Here is an 18655-nt window from a genome sequence, read left to right on the forward strand (position 1 = left end):
TAAATACAACTTTAGGTTGTTTTTTGGTAAACCTTTTAAAAAAAATCAATTTCAAAACCTACAAAAATTGAACTATCTGCAACTAACACAACAAAAAAATTGACTTTGGAATCTGCCATACATTAAAAATAAACGTTGAAGTTAACGTGGCAAAAGGGGGAAAATAGAAACAAGTAGCATGTGTGTGTTGCAAGAACCAATGAAAATAAGGAAGTAACATTGTTTGTAAGTAAGACTTCTATCCCAGGTTTTCAGATGCGTTTTCAAGGAAAGGTGTCAATCGTACTGTAGATATAGGCCTCACCAAATTGTCAGAAGTTTTCCATAGATTTGTCAAGTGAGGTATCCATACACAGGTTTTTGACCTGTTTTGGATCTGGAGCAATGCTATCCTATTTGAAATCTTTGATACCATTCTGTTTGTATTGTATATAAATTTCAATAAAAAGCATGTGACCAATAGTCTGTAGAAAACTCAACTATAACAACAAATATTTTAGTGACCCTTGTACCACATTCAAACAAACACTTCTGTCAAGTGAGAGTAACCACGGATGCAGTACAACCATATGTTGTGCACACCTCCTCCCCTGGGGAGAGCAGGTACTCCCTAGAGTGGGCTATTTTCAGGTTGTAGGTATACAAAAGGGTACGGATTTCATGAGTGTAACTACAGGAAAGGGTAGCAGAAAATGTTATTTTGGTCTTAAAATCGGTCTTTCAAAAAACGTTAAACGGTGTTTTATGGGGTAACTGGAATAAAATGTAACTTAGAAAAGGGATGCAGTATCTCCACTGTAGGTATGTGATAAGGTAAGGTTACAATTTTAAATGGAAGGTATTTAAAAGGATTAATTACCTGTTTTGTCAATAATGGTATATTAAAAAGAAGGGTTTGGTTTTGGGGGTGGAGCCTCTCCATACAAAACTTTGCTGAGTACCCCCTTCCAGGGTTGTGCCACAGCATGATAAATAGGATAAGCAGATACATGTAAAACCAAAAGTTGATATGGACCAGATTATTATGTGATAATTTCAAGAAAAGTTCAGACATTTTAGGCTTTTCTCAGTTCAGAGATCAATATAAATATTTTAAGTGAGCTCAAAATGTTTTTATAAGGGGTGGTCATGTTATTTAGGTAGGGGTGATTCTAAAGAATGGTTTGAAATGATTGAACGACGAAACAATAACATAACGGTATACGTTAACTCACAGAAATACATACGAGTTTGTTAGAAGGAAAGATTCATTTAGGGATTGCAAATCACAATTTCGTTGAAGGAAATCAAGTGTTTGTAGATTTGAATTCAAGAAAATATGGTCTAATATTATTATACCTTGTTACTTTTTTTTGTGATTTCATCATTGATTTGTGATTTCATCATTGATTCGTTTGGAGCCCAGAAAAAAAGATCTTGGAATTACACAATCACGTAAAAAGTTAAAAAATATATGGGAGGGAGGGTTGGGCAGGAAAGGCACCCTGTGCCCATCCCCTTGGGAGTGTTGTCACATCATTGAAGATGGATGGTCTAATCAAAAAAAAAAAAAATGAGACACTGCTCAGAGTCAAGATATTATCAGCACATTAACAGAGTGAACTAGTCTTGTTGTTCTCCATCAGTAGGTAAGTTTAGCCAGGAGTCAAAAATTCATGTGAAGGAGTAAAGTCCCACAACTTCACAGTTTTGTCATAAGATCCTGAGACTATGCTGTAGTCATTGAACTGTAGACATGTCACGCCATCTGTGTGACAGCGTAGAGTCAGCAGACGCTGCCCACTTTCCAAACTCCACATCTGTGTTTGAATGAAGAGCAATACAAAAGAGATGAATTTTTAGGAATTAACTGTGGAAATTATTATTGATAATTTGGGAAATAAAGATGATTTAACAAACACACTTATCTTACCTTTAGTGTCTTGTCATCTCCAGCACTCACTATTCTCCAGCTGTCCGTCTGAAGGCATCTGATAAATGAACACAAATACAGGCATATGAAATGAGAACTACACAAGTTTCCAGACTTAAATAATTCACTTTAATAGTGTGAGTATGAAAATTTTACCACCATTTCTCCTCTGAGAACTAGGTCCATGGTATGGACAAGGAGGCATGGCAGCACAACGGTTAGTGTGCTGAACTTCTGATTGAGTGGTCCGCTCACGGCCCTTACAGTATTGTGTTCTTGGGCAAGACATTAAAATTTTACTCTCACAGTGGGTATTGGCGAATTTAATGCTGGGGGTAACTGTGCGATGGACTAGCATCCCATCCAGGGAGGAGTAGAAATACTCCTAGTTGCTTCATTCTATGGAACCTGGGATAAGTTCTGGCCTGATGGGCCACTTGGCTCCAATGCAGACTTTTATACAAATTATGGCAATTAACATAATTAATTGTAAGGTTATTGTTGTTTTTAATACCTGATGACACCAGTGTGACCCTCAGATCTGATCCAATCTAATGTACCAATACACTAAAACAAATCACAAATCATGTTTGATTAGCGAGCAAGAGCATTGACAAACATTAGCCTTACGAGCAACGAGCACTTTTCAAAAAGCTACCTCCACTGAAAACAGAGCATGCAAGCACTTGTAAAAATATGTGACCATTAGCAAACAAGCACCCACTAAAATTTTGCGAGCATTCCGAGCAGAAGCTTAATTTTGCGAGCACAGCAAATTATAATGGACCATTCACGACCCCTAATCTTTGCAGATGTGAAGGAACTTAAGTGGTTACAAGAGTGGTGCATTAATACCTTTGACAAAGTGTTGGTTGGCACTCACCTTTCCATTCAGCAGATCCCAAAATTTCAGATTATGGTCCAGAGAGCCACTAATGACTTTCCTGCTGTCAAATGTTAAATTCAAACAAGTAACAGCATCATGATGGCCCGTTAGTGTCATTAGACATGAACCTTCTGTTAGACTCCACACCTGTAATACACAATGACACCAGTTCATTACATGTACAAGTACGATGAGGGGGTGGGGAGGAGATAATTAAAATTTCTAAAGAAAACTAGTAATAGGGAGAGTAAAAATGTAATGTAAATGTTGTTTATAGTGGCCATGCTACTAGTTTTGAGGGTGGTAAACTTCAGTAATTATGCAAAACATGATTAATAGAACTAAGTAATTGCATGTTCGACGAAGTTCATGCCTGCCTATCAGATATTACAGTGTTGCTTTTAAGGAAAGCCTCTATGTTGTAAACCAAATATCAACATCTAAACAGTAAAGTCTAAACAGTGACTGTGTCAGCATTTACAGAACATATTGGGAGCCATTTCTGGGAATATGATAAGTGGTCACTCGATAAAGGGTGACTGCTAAACATAGGGCTGCTTAATAGCAGTTTTGACTGTAGTTTGATACCAACCTTGACTAAGTCATGTTAGTTGGTTACCTTAATGGTCTTGTCATATGATCCAGAGACAATTTTTCTCTCATCAAACTGGACGCACAGGACAGCAGCATTGTGACCCCTAAATAACAAAAACACACTTCAGTAAGTTTTAGATTTTAATCTGGATAACTCTGAATACATATATTAATCTCTAAGCACAGAAGGAAGGTGACATTCCAAAGAAAAAGCACAAATGTTTTAAAATGTCTGTTGTTGGTCACCATAAGCAGTTCTGAAAATACCTGAGAGTAAGCTGGCAATTTCCAGTCTTGATATCCCAAACTTTGAGTGTTTTATCGTAAGATCCACTCACCACCTTCTTGTCATCAACCTAGGAGTACAAAGCCAGATGAGGTTTAAATAACATTACACTAGACTGTAAGACTGATAAATTTGTCTTTCTTATGATCTAGCATGTAATGTGTTTACCACTACTAATTACCGTTTCAAAGAATTTAACAATTAGATTACGAGCCCAAGTTTTCTATGAGCAAATAGTCATGAGATGCAGCCAAGTTGACTTTCACTCATAGAAAATGAGGGCAAGCAGTTGTAAAAACTCTTAAGGACTGCACTCCAAAACCTATATTTTATGTACTTTTAAGCGAAAAATCAATTATTGGCCAATTATTAGCCTTTCAAAGAGTAATGCACAAGATAATGTTACAAAACAGTGGGAGAACCAACCAGCTTCGCAGATTTCCAATAAAACACGAAAGAGTTTCTACTAATGGTTAATTTCACTCAACGACAGCTTACCTGGAGACAGCGAACTGTGTGCATGTGACCCACCATGGTGACCTTACATGAAGCACCACTCCAGTATGATTCAAATGACAAATCCCACACCTGAAAAACATTCAATTATAACATTAACTAACATACATGAAGCTTGATTCTGGAAGTGAAAACGTTGTACTCAAGTCAGAAGAAAGGAAAGTGCAAACAAGACAAGAGAACTGTTAAAAGGGGCCATAATATAGGAATCTATTCATAATAATATTCATGTACACATACTGGTTAGCTCAGTTGGTAGAGCACCGGACTATTGTGCGGGAGGTCTCGGGTTGGGCTCCCAGACTGGACCAACACTCAGGGTCTTAAAATAGCTGAGGAGAACGTGCTGCCTTTGTAATGATACCTGCAAATGGTTAGATGTTCTAGTCTTCTAGGATTACAACGATAAACTAAAAGCGCTGTCTCCTGTCTCCTGCATCTTCAGTGTTATATGGTCAGCAGGGGACATTAAAGAGCCCACACACTTATTGCAAAGAGTAGGGCAAGGAGTTCCCAGTGTCGTGGTCTGGCCTTGTTTCACAGGTTGGTGCTTCACATAGGGTTAACCTCATTGCACCTTTCACAGAATTGTCTAAGAAAAATTACTATAATTTCCTTATGATGATTACTTATGACTACCTTGATGGATCGATCCACAGAACCACTAACCAGTCGGTTACCATTCAGATTTAGACACCGGACTGTCCCAGAGTGACCAGCTAGAGTGAGCACAGCATCACAGTCACCGCTCTGAATATCCCACACTCGTATTGTCTTGTCATATGAGCCACTTGCAATCCTTGTGTCATCAAACTGAACACATGAGATACCTGTAGAATGAATTTCACCTTCAGTATCATTGGTAGGCTTGATTAGCAGTTGCAGTTCAGAAAAATAAGCCAGTAGGAAGACCGGGTGCAAGAAAGCTGCAGAAATGAAGCCTCAATCATTGGTGCCTTCGTCTCAAAAGCAAGAGATTTGGGGAGTGGAGGGGTGGGGGTATATCCCGGGGGGGGGGGGGACTCCCCTATATGGCCTATACGGGGACGTGCCCCTGGATAGGGTATGGTTTTGGTCTCCTCCGGCCCAGAACAGGGTATATAATTTCAAGCTCCTCTGTCCTAAACAGCGCCTGAACCTGTCCTAGACAGGGTATGGCTGCAAGACTGTCGTCCATGTATTTACATTGTTTTCGCTTTCGCTTCAATAAAAAGCATTATTTTATTTGTCTGGATTGGTGTTTTTGCATTTCAATGGGTCAAACATCGCGTACGGGACGCAATCACAATAAAGCGTAAATGATTGTTGGTGTTGTCCTTTGTCCTAAATAGGGTCTTAAAATAGGGGGTGTTGTCCTACACAGGGTAGGTATTTAAGGTTTTTATTGTCCTAAACAGGGTCAGGGTTTCAAACCCCCTAGCAGCACCCTTATACCTAAAACATACATGTAGGTCAAGTACCCACCCCAGGGGGTATATAATAATTTCTGTTTTATTTTGGAGCCACAAAAGGTACTGAGTACTTTTCTTGCACGCTTATTGGCTGTTCACTATTACTGATGGTCAAGTGCTAGGTTTTTCCAACCACTAGGGTTGATACATAAAGTTATCACTTCCCTTTTCACAAGTAGCATAAGTTAAGCAAAATGCTGCTTTCCATCAGGAAGTTCATAACTGTCAATATTTCAGACATGGAGAATGATAAATCCAAGCCTTTTGCAAGACAGGAGACTAAAATATTTTTTTTCCAGAAGCCTGTAACTTTCTTAACATTACAAAAGCACTTGTGACTACAAGAAGGTGTGGAAAGTTAAAAAAAATAAGACCTGTTAAATTTAACTAAAACTCTGCAAGACACATATTTATGAAGGACCATTCCCACCCCTTAGTTTGTATAAAAAAATTGAGTTGTAACACATCGACTGTAGAGAAAGGGGAAGAAAAGAAAAAAAAGTATTTTTAAATTAGATCCATGAAAGAATGTTTACCTTGTGTGTGACCTTCAAATGTCCGCACATCACATTTCCCTTTTAACCAGTTCTGATGTAAAAGGAATCTTGATGCAAACATCTTCTTCCACTAAAAATACAGTTAACAAATGATTTAGTTTGTTTCACAATTGGAAGGTAATCATTATAAGTTACTTGAAGGTAATAAAATGTAACCTCAGAATGATCTATTTAGACCCCCCACAAACAACAAAGCTAAAGAGGAAGAAGTACTCCATATACATTGTACCGGTAATTTATAAGGGGCACATCCCACCTTCCAAGTTAAAATTAGTTTCCATTCACCAACCAGTTGAGTTAAATGAATTTGAATCCTTAAAGGTAGAGGGGGACGGGGGGATGGGAGCCTGGAATAATAGGGGGCAGGTGGTGGGAGAAGCGAGGGTGGGAAGGGGGATTCCCAAGGTGGCAGGAACCGGAGAAATTAAGAAAAATTACACAACACTGCATAATATTTTGCAATAAAAAATAGCACAAAGAGATGGGAACCACTAAAGAAAGGGGCAGGAACCTGGAATAAATAGTAAGGAAAGTAAAAGGTTGAGACCCCCCTGCCCCCGCTTACAGGGATGATAACAAGACTTCATTAAATTTATTATTATTCTAAATGTAACAATTTATTGATAAATAACAAACCATAAAAACATAGATGTATAAAGCTGAGGGCTCATAATAATCAGGATTGATGGCAGTTCCTTATGTACATGTACCTGCACTGTTCCGCCTTTCATAGTGTACTTCTTCTTTTCCTTCTCTTCTCCAATCCTTGACAATTGCCAGTTGGGCCGTCTACATGGATAAGAAAAAGTAAAACAGGTTGACTTAAAAATTAAAATGTCTTAAATGATGTAGAGAAAGGTTTTAAGTTTTGCTTCATCTTACAATTTAATTTCTTTCTCTTTGTGATCATAAAATATTTTACTGTAGTACTGGTAAGCAAACTGACAACAGACTAACACCCCATCTGGGCGGAGTAGCAGTGTTTCATGTTCCACAAATAGCGATTGGCTCCAGCAGTGTGAATCCCTTTGGTATGGGTGCAAACTTAACCAAGCACCATGGCTTGCATTTGAGAGCAGTGGCAGCCTAATAGTTAGCATGCTGGGTTCCAGTTATCAAGCAGTCCGGGTTCAAGCTCTGGCTGGGGCCATTGCACTGTGTTTTTCGTCAAGACACTTTACTCTTGCAGTGCATTTTCTTCAAAAAGGTGAAAAAATGAGTACTGGTGGATTTCAGGCTTGGGGGTGGGGGGGGGGGTAACCCTGTGAAGACTAGTATTCCATCTAGGGGGCAGTAGAAATACCCCTAGTTACTTAAGGCTATGGAAACCGGTATAAGCTCTGGCATCTGGCAAAATGTGTCGTATTGATCTGATGCAGACTTGGCCTACCTTGCATAATGCCAGCACAAGTAACAATATTTTACAAATTTCAGATACCTACCCACACAGATTCTGCCACAATAAAGGACTGCTAGCTAAATTGTTCCATGTGCAATTGACTTGACTGCAGCGGCACAAACTCACTAGAAAGAAACAGAATGATGTTTAAAAATAGAACACAGATCTACTAATTCAAGAGTTGTGATAAGCAGATTCACAGCCTCTTAGATTTTAATAGATTATTACAGATACCTTCACTCATCTCTTTAGCTCAACTGAATCAGTTATTATAAAAATACCTAAAGAAATACATTATTCGGAGCAGTTTTGACTGGACTTAATCCAGGCTGCATAACATGAATTCCTCACTGCATGATTGGCACTGCAAAGCGAGTTGCTTTTTTTTGTTTATTTTTTCAATTAAGAACTGTTCAGTATTAGAAGGATATTCAGTCTAATGATTCAAACAAATATAATGAAAACTCCCACATTTTTAAATGAGGTTAAATATATTATTTATATACCCGGCGAGAAAAATGAGTGGCCTTTCCAAAAAATATCCATACTACGCCGTAGTACCGTAGTAACATCCAGACACTTTAATTTGTTCATTATAAGTTAAGAGGATGAAATGTTTGGAAGACGTGAGCCGTGCTAGCAGCGTTGTGTAGCAGTACTTTATTATGGAGTTTTGAATAGTATATGTGAGTAGGCGAGCAAAGCGTTTTTCTCTTCGGTTACGCAAGCATTGACAAAAGTTAGCCTTGGGAGCAACGAACACTTGTCAAAAAAGGCCGCCAAAACCACTTGCCCACCTGACTGTAATCAAAGACTAAAAAATCTTGTAAAATATATGACATAGATGGTTTTGACTTTGCAGGAAAACAAAACAAATCTTGTTTAACAAAGGTTGTAGTTGCGTAGTAGCGTAGTGTACTTTGCAGTAAGGCAAAGCTTAACGTAGGTCGCAGCAGCGTAGTGGCGTAGTACTTTGCAGTAAAAAAAAAATAAAATAAAAACAACAACGCAAATCTTTTTAACGTAGGGCGTAGTTGCGTAGAAGCATAGCGGCGTAGTGGACTTTGCATAAAACAAAACAAATCTTGTTTTACGAAGGGCGTAGTTGCATAGTAGCGTTGTAGCTTAGTGGATTTTGCATGCATAAAATAAAACAAATCTTGTTTATGTAGGGCGTAGTTGCGTAGTAGCGTAGTAGCTTAGCGGACTTTGCATGCATAAAACAAAACAAATCTTGTTTTACTTAGGGCGTAGTTGCGTAGTAGCTTTGCGGACTTTGCATGCGTGAAACAAAACAAATCTTGTTTTACGTAGGGCGTAGTTGCGTAGTATCGTAGTGGACTTTGCATGCATAAAACAAAACAAATCTTGTTTTACGTAGGGCGTAGTTGCGTAGTAGCGTAGTGGACTTTGCATAAAACGAAACATAACATGTTTTACGTAGGGCGTAGTAGCGTTGCGGACCTTGCATAAAACAAAACAACACATGTTTTACATAGGGCGTAGTTGCGTAGTAGCGTAGTTGACCTTGCATAAAACAAAACAAAACATGTTTTACGTAGGGCGTAGTAGCGTACTAGCGTGATAGCGTAGCGGACCTTGCATAAAACAAAACAAATCTTGTTTTACGTAGGGCGTAGTTGCGTAGTAGCGTAGTATCCTGAGTGGACTTTGCATGCATAAAACAAAACAAATCTTGTTTTACGTAGGGCGTAGTTGCGTAGTAGCGTAGTGGACTTTGCATAAAACGAAACATAACATGTTTTACGTAGGGCGTAGTAGCGTGGCGGACCTTGCATAAAACAAAACAACACATGTTTTACGTAGGGCGTAGTTGCGTAGTAGCGTAGTTGACCTTGCATAAAACAAAACAAAACATGTTTTACGTAGGGCGTAGTAGCGTGATAGCGTAGCGGACCTTGCATAAAACAAAACAAATCTTGTTTTACGTAGGGCGTAGTTGCGTAGTAGCGTAGTATCCTGAGTGGACTTTGCATGCATAAAACAAAACAAATCTTGTTTTACGTAGGGCGTAGTTGCGTAGTAGCGTAGTGGACTTTGCATAAAACGAAACATAACATGTTTTACGTAGGGCGTAGTAGCGTGGCGGACCTTGCATAAAACAAAACAACACATGTTTTACGTAGGGCGTAGTTGCGTAGTAGCGTAGTTGACCTTGCATAAAACAAAACAAAACATGTTTTACGTAGGGCGTAGTAGCGTAGTAGCGTGATAGCGTAGCGGACCTTGCATAAAACAAAACAAATCTTGTTTTATGTAGGGCGTAGTTGCGTAGTAACGTAGTAGCCTGAGTGGACTTTGCATGCATAAAACAAAACAAATCTTGTTTTACGTAGGGCGTAGTTGCGTAGTAGCGTAGTTGACTTTGCATAAAACGAAACAAAACATGTTTTACGTAGGGCGTAGTGGCGTAGTAGTGTAGCGGACTTTGCATAAAACAAAACAAAACATGTTTTACGTAGAGCGTAGTAGCGTAGTGGACTTTGCATAAAACAAAACAAAACATGTTTCACGTAGGGCATAGTGGCGTAGTAGCGTAGTAGCGTAGCGGACCTTGCATAAAACAAAACAAAACATGTTTTACGTAGGGCGTAGTAGCGTAGTAGCGTAAAGCACTTTACAGTACAACAAATTAAGTCTTGTTAACGTAGGGCGTAGTAGCGTAGTCGGTTGTTGTCTTTCAATTAAAACAAAGTAAATTAGAATTTGAACATTCTATTTCCGGTTTTTTCACTTTAATCATGTATCAAACTTGGTTGCCATGGCAAACTATTGTGACGTCATTTGGTAAGTGCCTGTCAAAATGGCTCTAGCTAATAGCACATGTCCTTAAAACAACAACAACCAACAACTACCAACCAGTACTAGAAATTACCGACAACTACCAACAACTACCAGCAACTTCCAACAACTACCAGCAACTACCAACAACAATCAACAACTACCAGCAACTACCAGCAACTACCAGTAACTACCAACAACTACCAACAACTACCAACAACAATCAACATCAATCAACAACAATCAACAACTACCAACAACTACCAACAATTACCAACAGCTTCCAACAGCTACCAACAACTACCAACAACAATCAACAACTACCAACAACTACCAACAACAATCAACAACTACCAACAACAATCAACAACTACCAACAACTACCAACAACAATCAACAACTACCAACAACTACCAACAACTTCCAGCAAATACCATCAACTACTAGCAACTACCAACAACTAACAATCTCTTCAAGCTTCTATACTGAGCTGCTTCAATGGTGGGCAGATTTCCGAGAAGCGTTTTCTACAGAGAAACAATGGCTAGAAATATTATGGAATAACAAAGACATTCGTATAGACAACAAACCAATATTCTACAAAACTCTTTTTGAGTCCAGTGTCACTTATGTCACCGACCTTCGATTCGATTTAAATACCACAGAGTCTTATCATATCATCGACACCCTCTTTGATTATTAAAAACAATAGTTTTGATATTTTAACGAAAAAATCGAAAGACTATTATGCACTGATTATAAGTAAAAAAGCACAATTTTCTAATTATTCATTAGTTCTTAAGCGTGATTTCAATTTAAATAATGATCAACTTGAAAAAGCGTTTCTCCTGCCGCACATTATCTGCTCTGAGGCATATGTTAAGGCTTTTCAATATAAGGTTCTAAACTCTATACTTTATACTAATACTAAATTATGTAAGATAGGATTTATTACAGACGACAAATGTTCCTTCTGTAAGTTATATCCAGAAACCTTAAGACACCTTCTTTTCGACTGTGTATTCACAAAACTTTTCTGGAAAGATTTTGAACTTTACTTCTACTCGCTATCAAACGAATTCGTTCACCTTACTTTAAAGGATGTATTACTGGGAATCTTAGATTTAGAATGTCCCCTACTTAATTATCTCCTGTTGAAAGCCAAATTATACCTCTGGGATTGCAGAAGATCTCAAACTATTCCACGCCTTGCTGGCTTTAAGATAAAGATCAAAATCAAATTTGAAACAGAAAAATACATTTGCACTAAGAATAATACTTTAAATCAATTTAATAAACTCAGAGACTCAAAGGACAGTGCAGAATGCAATGGAGTCGACAATTGAAAGTATTGTTTTATGTTCGTGTTTATTTGCCTGCTGAAACACCACTTGTATTTCTTCCCGGGTTTTTGTTACGCTAATCTTTGCAAACGTAACACAATACTTCTGTTTTTTTTTTTGTTTTTTTTTTTTTGTAACAAGATACTTTTGTTGTTTTCCTTAAATACGCCGTAACGTGACCTTTTGTCCATTTGTCTCTTTTTTTATGTCTCACGGCGACATCGATGGCATTTGTCACTTTAATTTAATTAAGTTGCGTTTAAAACCGCACGAAAGACGTTTCTCAAAAAGTAAAGAGCAAATCTAGTCAAAAAACATCTCTTTCGAAAGGTTTTTTAAAACGCAGTAAAGCTAGGATATTTGTTTCCTGGTTACCAGGAGTTTCACGCCGAAAATCCCGGTGCAAGTTTTTGCATTCCTAATTACGAAAGCGCTGTGTAAGTCTAAAAATTTAATTTAATTAATTTGCGGTTTTCACTTGGCGCCACGAAGTCTGCAGGAATCCTACCACAAACACGCAATACAAGCAATGTTCATGAGAGTTCCAGCAAAAAACGTAGACTAAACTGCGCATGCATTTGGCGTAAAGTACGTTACCCTAGAACGTCGAGTAGTACCACAAGGAGAGCAAAGGGTTTTCTGAAACAAATATATACCTTTGAGATCTTCATATGAAAGTAACGTAGATGTGTTCCAGGTTTTACCTAGGGGTACGGTCAGGTGCTCCCCACCCCCACCCCCTCCACAAGGAATAATTAATTAATTGATATTAATTAATTAATTGACTATTAAAGTTTACACCATAGCGCTTTAGGGGTTTAGGGGTTTAGCGGACGACAGCCCCCAACAAACCATCACAATAGTGCATTCTGCACTAAAAATGGGCTGGCTTTTGTCCTGGGTAGTTATTTATTATTCGCTATTATGTATTACATCTAAGATTATGGAACAGAAAAAAAAGTGTTGTAAACTAGGTGATTTTCGTGTTATGTTTTTCCTTCTTTTTTTGTTTCTGTTTTTCCTTTAAGTCAGTAAGTTTTCGTCGTTAGTTAGTAGATTTGTTGTTGTAAAATTATATTGTGAATATTTATTGTAAATAGAGTGTGATGTGTGAATGAAATTTAAATTAAAAAAAAACACAACAACAACAACAACTTCCAACAACTACCAACCACAACCAGAAACTTCCAACAATAACCAACAACTTCCAGTAACTACCAACGGCTTCTAGCAACTACCAGCAACTACCAACGGCTTCTAGCAACTATTCGCATAGGTTGAAACACCGCGTGATGGGTGAAACAGACACGTCTGCGGTCTGGCGGTCAGACTGTATTTGATACTACGTTACTACGGTCCAATCACACCAAAATGTATTTTCGTTTGAATCACTTTACTACGCAACTACGAGTAGTAGAACAGTAGTATAAAAAATCTACCTCATTAAACTACTACAATACTACGCTACTATGGTCCGATCGCACTAAAATGTATTTTCGTTTTTACCACTTTACTACGCAACTATGGGTAGTAGAACCGTAGTATAAAAAAATATTTTAAAATAACTACTACGATACTACGCTACTACGTTCCGATCGCACTAAAATGTTTTTTTTTTCGTTTTTACCACTTTACTACGCAACTACGGGTAGTAGAACCGTAGTACAAAAAAATTTACTACAAAAAACTACTACGATACTACGCTACTACGGTCCAATCGCACTTAAATGTATTCCGTTTTTACCACTTTATATTACTACGCAACTACGGGTAGTAGAACCGTAGTATAAAAAATGTACTTCATAAAACTTGCCTCTCATGATTATTTAATGAAGTTAAATATATTATTTAACTTAGTTAACGACTAGGAGCTAGTTGTGGCTGTTCTGTAGTTGTCTGGCGTTAGCTTGGCATTAGCGTGGCGTTGGCGCTGGCAATTTCCTATGCATGGCATCTACTTCTGGTCAAAGCGCTGCGGGCAACCTCCGGGGCTCTCGTGGTCAGCGGTTATCTGCCGGGTTCTTATGCGTGCGCCGTTGCACGTGCTAGTAGTTTTCACTGAGTCGCGTAGCTTCACTGAGTTTAGTGCTCGAGGCGTTCTGGCTTACTTTGAAATTTTTTTTTTTCCACTGAATTTCATTCAGTGTGACGGGTGCTGGGATGGGGCTGCGTGTGGCGGGCGGGGCTCGTGGCTGGGTTGTGGCTAGGGCAGGCTTTCGGGGTGTTCTTGCTACCTGGGTTTGGGGTCGGCAGCTCCAGCACCCAGGTTCCTTGGCACCCAACCTCCATGTGCGACGCAGGCGTTAACAGGTAAATTATTTTAAGAGCTTTTCAAGTGTTCTTTTCTAATTTCAAGGACCTTTGAATGACCTCTCACAATGCAACTTCTCTAACCAAGTCTAACTGAGCAAATTCTTTACAAATAGCATGCGAGTCTAAAAACATCATTTTATGGCTTCTGTAGTGCGCAGCTTGATAAGATCAATAATTTGTTAGAAATCTTCCGTTAATAAAATTATGTGAATTTGCACAAAATTTCGCCACTTGGCTTTGGTTGGAGAAGCTACACTATAAAGGCCTGGGCCCGGTTGCATAAAAATACTTAAGATTACGTGAGATTTTCTGCAGCCATTCCCTGTGCTCTGAGGGGTTTTCTCCCGTGCTTATAAGGATAAATCGGGAGAAAACGTACTAAAGAGCACTGGGAAAACCAAAACGCTTTGAAAACATTCACCGGAACGCAGAGAGCTGTTACAGAAAATCGCCCGTAATTTTAAGTATTTTTATGCAACCGGGCCCTGGACTGTGTATATCTTACCTGAATCAAGAAATGACAGAACATGTAAAGCAACATGGTGTGGCAACCAGGATAACATGTCTTGGCAATTTGGTGGGCAGCTCTTGTGCAGTACAGGTTCCATTGCAACAGACAGCATATGCATCTGGGGCAACTCACATTCTTCCTGTAAAACAAAAGATAGTTTGTAATGGGAAAAGTTAAGGTCAAAGCACACAAGTGGACAAGACCCTTCAACTTGCCCCTGCAACAAGTCCCTTTGTGTGAGCTACCCATTTTTGTCAAAATATCTAGTCATAAGTACCAAAGTTTGGTCCCTGCAACCTGTCCCTCAAAATAATGGTAGGAACACATAAGAGAACAATTGCTTGTGACTAGTCTCCTCATGTAAACTCTTCAAGAGACTTGTTACAGGGCCTTGTCCTCTCATGTTGGTGACTTTTACATAATTCAAAATGAACAAAGTGTTCAATAACAACAAAAACAGAAACAACAACAAATAAAATGAAGCCAGCCTAAAAGCCATAATGCACAGTAGAGTTATTATGTGTTTGCGCTGGTTTTTCTTTGGCTGCACTTTATATTTATGTTGTAGCTTTAATGACTTTCAGGTCAAAATAATTTCAAACTACCTTGATTTGTATTTTCCTGTTCTAGATTTCCAGATTTATTACCATAATCCTTAATTAAAACAAAGAAAAATACAAATTAAACTAGTTGAAAATTATTTTGACCTGAAATTTATTTTGAACTACAATACTTCAGCTTATATAATATGTTGTGATTTAATTTGACCCTTGGTACAATTTGGTATTTTCCTTTGCTCTGGTGTATGGCAATATATGATTACCTCATTCCAAAGAAAAATTAATACCAGATTATACCAAGGGTCAAATTGAACCACAACATATATGCTTTAGACCAGTAAAGAATAAATAAGTAAATAAAATAACACCTGATCTTAGTCCTCTTATCAAACCAAGGGCAGAAATTTTGTTGTTTTCTACAGAGTAACCTGCTAACCAAGACCAAGACCACGGCTTTCAAACTAAAGGCACTTTTCCTGTGCTTTGCATCAGTAAGTAAGAAATATTTTTGTTTTGAGTGATACATGTTTTTGTTTTGAGTCCTATTTTTACTACTTAAGTTACTTTGGTATTAGATTTTAATTATTGTATTCATTAGCTCTAATTTGCTTCAGAAAAAAAATGTTTATTTGTTTCTATTTTCATGACACAAAAAGGTACTTAATTACATTTACATACAATACAGATAATTATTTATGGAATATATTTAATTAATTATAAAAATTGCATGGTACATTTGTTTGAATGCCAATTAATGCTAATTAGTCTGAGTCATTTTTAGCTGCAAAAATTGGGTTTTAATAAACTCACCAGAAGTCGTTTGATTAATATGTTCCTCTGCTCATCATTAAATTCCCTAAACCAGTGCAAAATATCCTACAAATAGAATGGAGATGTTAGAAAAATTACAAAACAACATGAGTATTTCGGGGGTTGGGGGGATTAACTGTCAGTTGAACAAGTCCTCCAACAGGGCTTTAACCCTTTCCATCCACAATACACTTTAAAAGTTATGTTTTATATCTTTTGCTTTTCATCCCCATTAGATTTAATATTCTCATTTGAAATATTTATATATTGATTTACAACTTATTGAACAGAACTACTAATATTTTCATCAACTTGAAAAAAGGTCCGCATTAGCCCAAGGCTACACAAGCCAATAACCTTCTTTGTAAAATAAAGCGTTGATTGACTGGAAGTTTCTATCATCTTGGTATTCTTTCATATCTCTGGGTGGAGACAGGCACTGAGCTGTCTTGCCCAGCAAACACAACACAATCTCTGGCCAGGGCTTGAACCCAGACTTCTCCAACACACTAACCAGAGGGCTACCATGCTTCCTAATTCAATGAAAGGGCAAAACAGCATTAGTTCTAACCTCGGTGTACTTTTTAAACTGTTCCCCATTGACTGTCGGCTTTCTCTGCCACAGCATTTTATTTCCTGCTTGCAAAGTTTGCGGGTTGCCATAGGAACAAGAAATAGTGGGAGTCATGTCAACTTTACTGACTTCGTCAACTGTCGGTAGAGAGCTAAGAGCCACAGTTCTGCATGTGTCATGTTGAGTTGCATTAAAAATGTCAGTGTTTTCTTTGTTATTAGCTGAAATTACATCAGACACAGTGACAGGGAGTGTGTTGTCCTGGTGAATCTGTGGTGAACATGATACATTTTCCTTAGTTTCAAGCTCAGGGGTTTTGGAATAATACTCAGGGATGTCCATAGCTTCATCAGACCCATTGCTAAGTCTTCTTATGGGCCCATTTTCATGAATGTTTGATTCTAAAACTGTGTAATTAATACCATTATCTCTTGTGAGAATGCTTTCATCTGTAGAATTGACAGGTGTCCCTTTCTCGGCTGACACCAACGGCTTTTCCTTGACAGAATCCTCGTCAGAAGAATCAACTGGACTAGTTGTCATACAGCAGCTACTAGAGCATTCTCCCTCTAACAGAAAAGCAGAGATGGTAGAGTTCTGCATGTCGCTGCTTTTGATGTGGAAAGAAAGGCAGTTATTTGTACTGTTGGTGACATCATTGCTGCTGGTCTGTCCTTCGCAAGTCGAGTTGCTTTGGCAATTGTGTTCACCCGACATACTACAGTTAGCTATATTATTACTGTTTTCATTTGTTTCAGAAATTGTAAAACTTATTGTGTCTGATTCTCTTGGTAACACAGTATCTATCGTTCTGTCCTTTCCCATTTCTGTCCCATCTGTTGACCTGTAGACACCTGACTCGCCATCTGCTTGTCTTGTCTGACTCTTTCTCTGAAAAAGTTTAAGAGTTGTCTCGTCCTTTTGATAAATAGCTGGGCTTTTGTAGAAATGAATAGCACCGATAGTTAGACCATTCTGGTTTCTGATGTGACCTCCCTGGGGTAGGTGAGGGGTACTTTTGACCCCCTTATACAGAGACAAATAAGAATTCTTCAAATTTATCTTAGAAGAATCAAATCCACTAAATGATGCTCTTTTCCTTATCCCAGACACGCATTTTTGCTTCACAGGGGGTGATAGGAGCTCAACTCGGGAACCGGAATTTCTCAAGTATGTTCGCTTCTTCCTTGGCCAGCTGTTGTAAGCCGGCCCGGAAAAACTAACACTTCGCCTCACTCGTGGAAAATTCGGAGATAAACTATCAGAAATTGGGCCCTCGCTTAATGACAAGTCGTCTAGCGGTAGAGATAAGGCGCTTTTAACATTTTCCTGGACTTTTTGTTGTGAAGAGTTCATTCCCCTCGCTATCTCACTAAGCAGACTGTTATTACTTGTTGTTCTTTCGTGTCGGGATATTCGTCGTTCGGACTGAAAATCATGAAAGGTTCCGGTTGCTGTACCGCAGTCCTGCACATTGACTTCTTCTTCGACTGCTTCTGAGCTCAGTTCATGTCCAAACTGCCTCACTTTTCGTCGTTTCAGATACTTGAAGCTTCGCGTCTTGCGTACTTTTTGCTTGTTTTCGGATTTTTCTACTCCAAATGTTTTGCAGTTACTGACAGCACAGTCCACATTAGTATTATTATTGCTCTTTTGCACCTCAGGGGAGGTATTTTTACTGTCTTTGACTCCTTTTGCCTTTCTCGTAAACCAAACAACCTTTTCCCAAACTCGAGAACGAGATTTCGAGGGTCTTTTCTGGGAGCAGCTTGTTGACGGTTCTTGTACCTCCAAAAATAGGTTGTTTACATTTGCGTCCATCCTAGATAATTGGCTATAGTGACGAAAAATGATAAAATAGAATAGCGGCTAATTTAGCCCAGTACATGAAAGGTTTCATGTAATTTGCGACCTGACGAAAACAAATCAAGAATGTTGAGTGAACGCCATTTTTCCTTCCATGTTTGCAAGTGTTGCTGGGAAACTAAATAACTCCACAATACTCGACCAGCAATCTTGCTCGAAGTGATGAAAATTCCCTTTCAATGGATGAAAATAGTTCCTTTTCGAAGAATCAGATATATAAAAGTACTAAGTATTGCCCTGATATACCTTCAAAGTGCACAGTACGTCAAAAACAA

General features: G+C 38.4%; 1 protein-coding gene across 1 annotated transcript; it reads right to left on the minus strand.

Annotated features, from left to right (window-relative positions):
* Nucleotides 1–1442: 1442 nt before the first annotated feature.
* LOC144667142 (uncharacterized) lies at nt 1443–18606 on the minus strand. Its single transcript, XM_078528531.1, has 14 exons — nt 16512–18606; nt 15941–16006; nt 14565–14709; nt 7645–7726; nt 6913–6991; nt 6182–6272; nt 4834–5024; nt 4177–4266; nt 3660–3748; nt 3418–3496; nt 2796–2945; nt 2427–2479; nt 1913–1970; nt 1443–1799 (listed from the first exon to the last, which is right to left on the minus strand). Exons 1-14 carry the CDS (start codon nt 18333–18335, stop codon nt 1635–1637), a joined length of 3162 nt encoding a protein of 1053 aa, XP_078384657.1. The 5' UTR covers nt 18336–18606; the 3' UTR covers nt 1443–1634.
* Between the last annotated feature and the right edge of the window lie 49 nt (nt 18607–18655).

Source organism: Oculina patagonica, chromosome 10, assembly GCF_052425735.1.
Source record: "Oculina patagonica isolate OP01 chromosome 10, crgOcupat, whole genome shotgun sequence".
In the NCBI taxonomy this organism is placed as follows: Eukaryota; Metazoa; Cnidaria; class Anthozoa; order Scleractinia; family Oculinidae; genus Oculina; species Oculina patagonica.

Excerpts from the sequence above, each read along its gene's own strand:
- LOC144667142 (XM_078528531.1), bottom strand. The coding sequence starts at position 18,335 with ATGGACGCAAATGTAAACAACCTATTTTTGGAGGTACAAGAACCGTCA. Across the intron at positions 5,025-6,181 it reads ATTTGAAGGTCACACACAAG|GTATCTCATGTGTTCAGTTT; the intron begins GTAAACATTCTT and ends TTCATTCTACAG. Across the intron at positions 1,971-2,426 it reads GGTCACACTGGTGTCATCAG|ATGCCTTCAGACGGACAGCT; the intron begins GTATTAAAAACA and ends TTCATTTATCAG.